Source organism: Heteronotia binoei, chromosome 12, assembly GCF_032191835.1.
Source record: "Heteronotia binoei isolate CCM8104 ecotype False Entrance Well chromosome 12, APGP_CSIRO_Hbin_v1, whole genome shotgun sequence".
Classification (NCBI taxonomy): Eukaryota; Metazoa; Chordata; class Lepidosauria; order Squamata; family Gekkonidae; genus Heteronotia; species Heteronotia binoei.
Genome location: NC_083234.1, coordinates 49,890,148 through 49,899,340, shown reverse-complemented (window position 1 = coordinate 49,899,340; position 9,193 = coordinate 49,890,148). Strand labels below are relative to the sequence as shown.

At 44.4% G+C, this 9,193-nt stretch overlaps 1 protein-coding gene across 1 annotated transcript; it reads right to left on the bottom strand.

Annotated features, from left to right (window-relative positions):
- Positions 1-306: 306 nt before the first annotated feature.
- MRPS24 (mitochondrial ribosomal protein S24) lies at positions 307-6,093 on the bottom strand. Its single transcript, XM_060250851.1, has 4 exons — positions 5,750-6,093; positions 2,608-2,688; positions 1,664-1,775; positions 307-920 (listed from the first exon to the last, which is right to left on the bottom strand). Exons 1-4 carry the CDS (start codon positions 5,816-5,818, stop codon positions 637-639), a joined length of 546 nt encoding a protein of 181 aa, XP_060106834.1. The 5' UTR covers positions 5,819-6,093; the 3' UTR covers positions 307-636.
- Positions 6,094-9,193: the final 3,100 nt, after the last annotated feature.

The window sequence follows — 9,193 nt, the reverse complement described above, 5'->3', positions numbered from 1 at the left end:
ACAACGATGGCCCAGTCCCTCTCCTAGTGTTATGTTAACCGTCTTCAGCGTGGAAAGTTTTGCCTCCAGCAGCTAGTCTTCCCCTCCACTCATCTAAGTGAAAGTGACAGTTTGAGCTCCCACAGGAGGGGTGAGGGAAAGAGGACAGCTACCCAGCAGATATTTCATTACTGCCTAAGTGCAACATGCAAGACAAAAGGCTTCAGCATAGGAGGGCGATGCTTTGAATTGGCCTGTGTAAGTCCTAAGACTCCTGTGGCAACATAGACATTTCAAGCCCCTTTTCCTGTAGCAACTTACCAAAGGTTAAGCCAAGAGTTTTTAATAGGCTTTAGTTGCCTGGCAGTGTAACCACACATTCAGCAAGCTCAGGAAACAGTGGTCTTCAAACAACTATATGAAGGGGCACCAATGTTTGGACTACATCAACATCCAACCCCACCTCCTCTCCAATTCCAAACCAAGACACAAGTCCTTTGAGTTTCCACTTGTAAACTCTGCATCCTTCAAGCAACAGCTCCTCCCAGTTCTTGGCGACTGGTCCATGGGAATCACTGGCTGGGAAGTAAATGAGCTGGGCAAGAAGTCCAGTTCAGCCTTGGTTCAGGGATCCAGTGGAGCTGCACCCGGCCAAGACTACAGATATTTATATACAACTTTTTTAGGGACCGTCTGCACTTCCATCTTGACAGGGCATTTGTACAGGAAGGAGAGAAGCACCTCTGTGTAGCCAATCAGGAAATAGAACTTAGAGGGCGGCAGCTTCTGCAGAAAGATGGCACAGATTATCAAAGTATTTGCACGGCGTTTTAGCACAATTTCGTTGGCAAGACAGCCATGGAAGGTGCCATAAATGAACTTGCGAATGAAGAGATCCTCCATTGCGCGCTCAGCAGCTCCATTCTCGCCATCCAGATGACCTACATGGCAGGCAGGAAGATACAGTGCACAATGAGGGGCAAGGCCAGTGCAAGGACTGAGGAGACCCAGGTTCAAATCCCTGCTTGGCCATGAAGCTCCATGCACTCATGCACTAATCTACCTCACAGGATTGTTGTAACAATAAACCAGAAAAGGAAGAACCATGTATGTTGCCCTGAATTTCTTGAAAGAAGGACTGGATAAGAAGGTGGTAGGTGCAGATGACAAGAAGCCTATTCTGTTTTCTTCCTGACCAGGATACTTCCTTTTGAATACACACAAAGGTTCAAGATGCAAACACCTGACCAACCAAAAAGCCAAACCTAAGGTGAAAGCTACTCCTGTTAGCTTCTAAGCTGCAGCTTTACAGCAAAATGGGTCAGACAGTCAAGCTCAGGGTGCATTCTGAGTCCCAGTACAAATTGAATGTTCTCTCACATGGAAGAGTCGCCAGTATCTATGAACTGTTATATCTCACTGAGAAATGCAGGGTGATTTATTGGGCAACTAATCATCCTCTCAAAAGAGAAACTTTGCAAACAGGGAGAGGGGAATTACTCACTGGGAAAAGACCTTCATCTAAAGTAGGCAATCAACCCAAAGAAAAACTAGAGCAAAGCAAGAAGCGAGGCTGGGCTTTTGCTGCATCACTATCTCAGCTCCTCCTTTTCAGTTGAGATGTTAGGAAAAGGAAACGGAATTTGGACAGCCAGTTTGCACATTCCCTCCCCCCTTAACTCACTTGTATGTTGGGAGAGCCACCCCTTGCGATGAGCAATAAAATGGGGTGGATGGGCTTCCTCATACGTCACAGGCTTATCCCCTTTTCCAACACGAACCCGAGCTGCTCGGTTCTGCAAGACAAGGATGGGGGGATTATTATAATGGAAGGGGAACATGTGTTCAGTGCATTATCTGCTTTTTCCTCTTTCAGTGGCAAAACCCATTCTGTTTTGCCTCAGCAGTACAGGACATAGTAAACTATGGTGGAATGAAAAAGGTCTGATAAATGTAACTGAAACAAAGAATTAGAAGAGCTCAAAGTAGCCTTCCTAAGGGATGAAAAACAGTTTCTCTTCCTCCCTCAATTTCATACTATAATAGCAAAATACAACCCCAGCTGTGATTCTGTGTGCCTGGAGAATTCCAGCTTCTCCCCCCATCTTCTAAGGCTAACTTCTCAGTTAGGCTACAGTAGGCTTGGCTTCAGAAACAAGGGCAGAATCATACATCACAAGCTTCCTTTTAAGTAACGTAAGACGGTGGGGCTGCAGCCCCATGATAGAGCATCTTTTTGGCATGCAGAAGGTCCAGGCTTCAATCTCCAGTTAAAAGGAACAGACAGAGAGTGATGAGAAAGATGTTGCTGGTCAGACAACTTTGATAGACCCATGGTCTGATTCTGTATAAGGCAACTTCATGTGTATGAATCTGTAATTAAACTAGAGCAAAGTACCAAAGCCTCAACAATTTTAAAAATATTAAAACATTTAACAGAAATTCTCAAGTAGTTTCAGATAATAAATGTCCACTTATAAGAGAGATACTTATCTAGTGGGTACTAGACTGAGCTGGTTGACCAACCATTCTCTTGAACACAATGAGTATTTATTTCTACAAGGACAGAACTCCCACAACTTATCATGCCAAACACCCAAGGGAGCACTGGACCCATCACTATCTTACCTTATGACAGGTAGCTGTTGTCTGGAAACCCTGCCTTGAACAAAGAATCCAGGAAATACGGTCAGGTTTTCCTGCAAAAGTCTGATAAAGTACAGTACAATTAGCAAGAGTCATGTGGCTGTAGGCAGTGAAAAATATCAAAGAGCCTCCCTACTTGATGGGGTTTAGACTTACAGGGGTACCAATACTTTGCAGGGGAAGGGGGATAATTTGAAATGATCTGTCCCTGTTGCCTGATCAAACAGGGTTTCACTCAACGTACAGCAGCCAAGAAGGTCTGAGCGCCTGCTCCGGCTGCAACGCCACTGAGGATGTTCTCCGCAGCTGAGAACAAAACATCTGGAAGGAAAACTTTCTCCAGTAGAACACGGCACTTGATCCCGAAAGATTCTACAAACCCTAAACAGGGTTTGGTTTGGGACACTGAGGGATTTTCCTGATGATATGGTTGGCACACCCATTCATGCCCTGGTTGACATCTGGAATGGAGAAATGACCTGGGCAATTAATACAATTGCATCTAGGTGCCCTCTCTCAGGTCAACAAGCTGGGGCAGCCCTTTGAGGAATTTCAGATGATGAAAAGACAAGGGAGACAGCTATTGCAACAGTGGAGAAAAATACAAGAAGAATCTGGCAAGGTATGGGCTAGAGCTCATTTGAAAGCCTACGGAGTGGTGGAGATACTGGCAAAAGCAACAATTTTTTTCTGCCACCATTGTATCCACACAGTGCAGATTTGCAGAATTCAAGGTGGTCAGGGACTATTGGGTTCTCGTCAGAAGGAGAAGGTTAGCTGCACTGCAGCCCACTGTTATTTTGCTGAGCGCTTTGAAATAAAATCTCTTACACTTGTAGCAGCAGCTGGACCAGATGATCCATTTGTGTCCACCTGAGGACATGAACAGAAAATTCTGTTGAGACCTCTTGCCTGTTTGTACAACCCTTGCACCTCTTGGATGCTTTAATCTGTCAGGGTGGAGAAGATGGCAGACTGGGTCTGGGAGACCATAAATGTCTCCGAGAGAGATGGTCATTATGCCTGCCCTGTGAAGCACGCAGTGATGTGTTCAATCCTAAAGAAACATACTCTGGGCTCAGGAGAATTCAATAGCTACCATCCAGTCCCAAATGTACCCTTTCTTCAGCAAGGTGATTGAATAAGTGATGGCTGGCCTGAGACTCCTGAATGTTAAGATCCATTTCAGCCTGTTTGCAGACCTGATTATGGAACTGAAACAGCCCGATGGATAACACATGTAATGAGATGGACAGAGGGAGTGTGAATGTTAATTCTCTCAGTGGTTTTTGATACCATTGATCATGCAGTCCTTCTGGATTGCCTTTTGGGACTGGGGGGCACTGTTCTGCAATGCTGCTGGTCCTACCTTGAGGGTAGGTTTGTGCTGCACTTTTATCACTTTTACCTCCCAAGATTTTAGTTTGAAATATACTCCATCTCTAGTTCACCTTGAAATATATATTCTACCTTTCTTTACCCAAGTAACACTGAATAAAAAGGCTGTTGGCAACCTGGTTTTGTAAAGTTGTGGAGAAGGGTACTCCACTGATAGGTGGGTTTTTTCCCCTTTTTTGGTAGATTCTACTGTTGTATTCATGAACATTATTTTATATGGGAAAGGGCTGTAGCTCAAGACATGCTCTGCAGAACAGCAGGATTTTCCTGTTCCTGACTATCAGGAAAGGGGTATTGAGAAAATTGCTTCTCTGCCTGAGATTCCAGAGTGCTGAAGTCAGTCAGAGAAGACAATACTGAACTAAATTGGCCAATGGTCTGGCTCAGCATAAAGCAGTTCCATATGACTATATATGTTTGTTTTACTAAGCTCTTTACCAGCTGGTATTTATTGCCATAGATCCTTGAAGAAAGGAAAGAATTTAATACAGTTCTCTAGTATTATCAGGGACATTTTTTAGCTACTCTTTTTTCATACTTTTCCTATATGGAGAACCAGTGTGGTGTAACGGTTAAAAGCAGCAGCCTCTAATCTGGATAACGGGGTTGGATTCCCCCTCCTCCACATGAAGCCTGCTGGGTGACCTTGGGTCAGTCACAGTTCTCTCAGCCCTATGTACCTCACATGGTGCCTGTTGTAGGGAGAGGAAAGGAAAGGCAATTTGTAAGCTACTTTGAGATTCAAGGTACAGAAAAATAGGGTATTAAAGGTTATTGTTCTACTTATGATTGTGTATACCTTAAGATTATGTTTTTTAAAAGACCATGAAAGATTCCAGGCGTTAGTTTTTCAGCAAGGAAAGCTCTCCATCTTTTTTGACAGCAGGGAGCAGAACTGCACATTGTAATCCAAATCTGGCTACACTGTAGATGCGGCAGTTGATTTCATATCTCTTTAATCAATATATGTAAAATAGCCACTGCTTATTTTACAGATATTGCCATAGCCTGGACAGAACTGATACACTGTTCATTTGTTAAGCATGTTCTGAACTCTCTTATCCGGGAGAACCAGGTTTGATTCCCCACTCCTCCACTTGCACCTGCTGGCATGGCCTTGGGTCAGCCATAGCTCTGGCAGAGGTTGTCCTTGAAAGGGCAGCTGCTGTGAGAGCCCTCTCCAGCCCCACCCACCTCACACGGTGTCTGTTGTGGGGGAGGAAGGTAAAGGAGATTGTGAGCCGCTCTGAGACTCTTCGGAGTGGGGGGCGGGATATAAATCCAATATCTTCTTCTAAAAGCATTTCCCTTGCTTTTTAAATTCTTCCCACCTAAAAAAGTAAACCAGCACAGCGCATCTAAAGGTCTTCTGCTCACCTAACCTGCCAAAGAACTCTCCTCTGTGACCCTTCCGCGATATATGCATGCATAACGCCCCATCCGGAAGCCAAGGAGGAGGTAAGTTCCGCTTGCCGGGGCCTCTTGACCTAGAACCCAGGCAACGCGCTTCACTTGTCAGGTGTAAACCTACGGTTTCTTTACGCGTGAAACAGACAAAAAAAAATGACGCACGAGAACACTTTGCAATGTGCGTGACCCAAAAAGGAAGGAGGCTAGGGAAACATATTCTAATAAAACCAAAAAGCATAGCCGAATCTGCCCGCTCCCCACAGCTTTAAAAAAAAAAAGATAATGAAGGAATACTTTTAAAACTATCCCAACTCGCCTGTAAGCCCTGCCACGCCGGTCTCCACAAGGGCGCCGCCATTTTGACAGGTACCACACGATAGCGCATGCGCAGAAAATAAGCTAGCGAGGCCTGTTCTCGCGACAGGCAGAATGGCACAAACCTATCCTGGGTGGCGACGGAGGGGGGCGCTCGGCCTCTAGAAACCACCGCAAGGGCGGGTCCAAGAATGGGACTGGAAGTTGAGTCAGCTCGAAAGAAAGCGCGGCCGGAGGCCAGGACTTCCGCTCCCCAGTATGCCCTGAGCGGTACGAAGGCGGGTTATGAGAGCCGTGGCGCCCCCCCCCCACCGGAAGCTTTGCTACAGAAGCAGGTCCGGAAATACCAGTAGGCGGAGCGGCCTTTTAAAAGAGAGTGAGTGACTGGTGCCTGAAACGTAGGATGTGGTAGTGCTGGGGTTTATGCACTTGTAGTGACGGTCTTTGTTCCTAGGCAATGAGGTTTGGCCTCTTTCGATGCCTGGCTGCAGGTTAGAGTTGTGAGCTGCCTGGAGAAAAAATGTCCTGTCCTTTAGTAAACACTTAAGTTAAAGGTGGTGTTATTTATCTCCGTGTACAGAAAAGTTTCAGGTGCTTGTTTCCACACAATACATGTCTGTTAAGGGCACAGGACCTTTCTCTCCAGGCCTGTTGGTAGTCCAGTTGGTGGGTGCCAAGCTACCCCCTTTGTTTTCCTCTTGGGCCCTTGCCAGCAATGGTTACCTAATTTGGACTCTCCCAAGGGCCTGCTGAAACTGGCAGCAAAAAAAATCTGCCCAATTGAATTGTAGTTAAATCTGTGCTTTCTGAGAAGACTGCCAACTTTGGGAGGGGGCATGTTGAAGTTCTTCTGGAACTATAGATGATCTTCAGGCAACAGAGATTGTCTCCTGAAGGAAATGGAAGCTTCAGAGGGTAGATTGTGTGGTATCACATTCTCAGGCACTGCCTCCATATCATCAAAAGTTTCCAAATTGAACATAGCAACCCTGTCACTAGCGATGGAAAGGATCCTCTTCTAGTAGTCTAGTACTCAGGAGGCTTAGCCTGCGTTTATATGCCACTAACCATTGCTGGCTATGATTGCTACATTGCCCCCTCAAGTAACATTTCTGTACACAGTTTGCTTCTTTCCATCATTCTCAGAACATACTCTTGTAGAGATTGTTATTCTTGGTGATGGAACCACCTCCCCCAGTCTCCTGAATAGGCATTGCAACACTAAACTATATTACAAGACTCTTATACTTGGTTTGAGGTATTCCAGAAACACATACCAGCAATGCATGATCACCATGAATGTCCAATTTTGAAGCAGCAAGTGAAGGTCAACTGCCTGCAAGACAGTCTATTAATCCTCCATTTATAAAATTGTAGTTTCATGCTATTGAAGGCAAAGTCTCCTTGTGTTCTTGAGGACAGAGTAGACTCGAAATCTGAATGCCTCCTGATGAATGTCTTGCTTCATCAACTTCCCCAGGTGTGCAGAAGGGAATGCCATTCATCTTTGTACAAGCTTGCTGCTGTTGTTTAGGCACCTGAAACGTGTTTAGCCTTTAGGCATGTTTAGAATTTTGAGACAAGATAGGGTGCCATAACTTTCTCTATATAATATAAAGTTTGATTAAGCAGGATAAAATTGTGTATTTCAGTTTTTATTGGGGGGGGAGAAAATTTTCAGGTAACAGTACAACAGTCTGAGCTCATTAACATTTATCCACCTGGCATAACTTGTGGTTGTGGTCTTACCATCTGTATTTGTGGGATCCAGAACTATAATAGAGTTAATCTATAGACTAACAGTGCATAGTCAGAAAGCTTGCTTATAATGGATTGAGGAGAATGCTTGAAGATACACTGGACATGGCAGATGACCTCTCATGCCCTTCCTTCCTTTTGTAGTTGAGCTGTAGTGAAATATAGCCAAATAAATGCATGTGCCCAAGAAAGCTAAACTACAAGTTTAGGAGGCCCTTGTTCTTTAGAGTACAACTATTGCTTCATTGGAGGCAGCTGGAACTTGGCTTTACATATATATCCCAGTCTTGTTGCTAGTGCGGCCTTGCCATCCTTCTGTGTTTTTAGAGCACACTTCAGAGCCAGCCTCAGAAGCAATATGAGGTAGCAAAAAAAAGGAAAGGTCCCCTGTGCAAGCACCAGTCGCTTTCAACTCTGGGGTGATGTCGCATCACGTTTTCACGGCAGACTATTTTACGGGGTGGTTTGCCATTGCCTTCCCCAGTCATCTACACTCCCCCCCCCCCCCCAGCAAGCTGGATACTCATTTTACCAAGCTCGGAAGGATGGAAGGCTGAGTCAACCTTGAGCTGGCTACCTGAATCCAGCTTCTGCCGGAATTGAACTCAGGTCGTGAGCAGAGAGTTCAGACCTCAGTACTGCAGCTTTACCACTCTGCGCCATGGGGCTCCTATGAGATAGCAAGGAAGGACGCAACTTCCAAAAATGAGAAGCAAAAAAAATGAAAAAGAAGGGAGTGTGAACAGGGCAAAAGAGGACAAAGAAGGAAACTTGAAAAGGGATAAGGAAGTAGTGCAGTACAGGCACCGATGGGATCAGTGAATATACAATAGGAAAAGCTTTGGACTAAATCTACTAGCAACAGATGAGAGCTGAGCATTCTTGTGGGGCTGACATATGTCCCTCTTATACTTTGTGTGATGCGGAGATTGAAGTCCAGAGGCATTTAAATGCAAAAGAGCTTCCTTTCCTTAATACTAGGATCCATCCTAGAAAAAAATGTTCTGGCTCAGCAAAGTTAGCAGTGCCAAAGTACAGCTTAGGTTTTACTTCATAGTAGGACCACCTCCCATCCCATATCTTCCAGCAGTATTCTATTAGAGTACTTGGTGGTGGTTGTTTTAATTGTACTCAGTGTTTTTACCCTGTGCATCTCCACTAGCTGGTCTGCAGACAAGCAATATATATTTTTTCTAAATAAATATAGAAACTGAAAACACACTAGTCTACATGAAGCATATTAAGACACGAGAGAGAAAGGCACAGAAAAAGACTGTATTTTTAATGGAAGACATGATTTAATTACCATGAACACCTCAGCTTTTTATCACATCTGCTAGGGATATAAAACTTGTATACAGTTTGAAGCCATGGAATGGACTGAAACATTGGCAATAATGTTTGTTTGTTTTTTAAAAAAAAAAATCAAACCTGAAGTTATTTTTACTGTTTTTATAACAAATCATGCCATCTATAACTTAGCATAGAAAATTCTGCTATTTGGCATATTTACAACATTTAAAAGTATAAATGCCCTTGGCCTGACTGTTAGTCATATGGACAGCATCTTGAGAAGGACATGTAAATCCTCTCCGAGTTCATAGGGTGATAGCTGATCTGCCCTAGGCAGGAGCAGCTCCTTCCATGGTACCTAGTTGGTTGCTACGATTCCAGCTTATTTCTATAA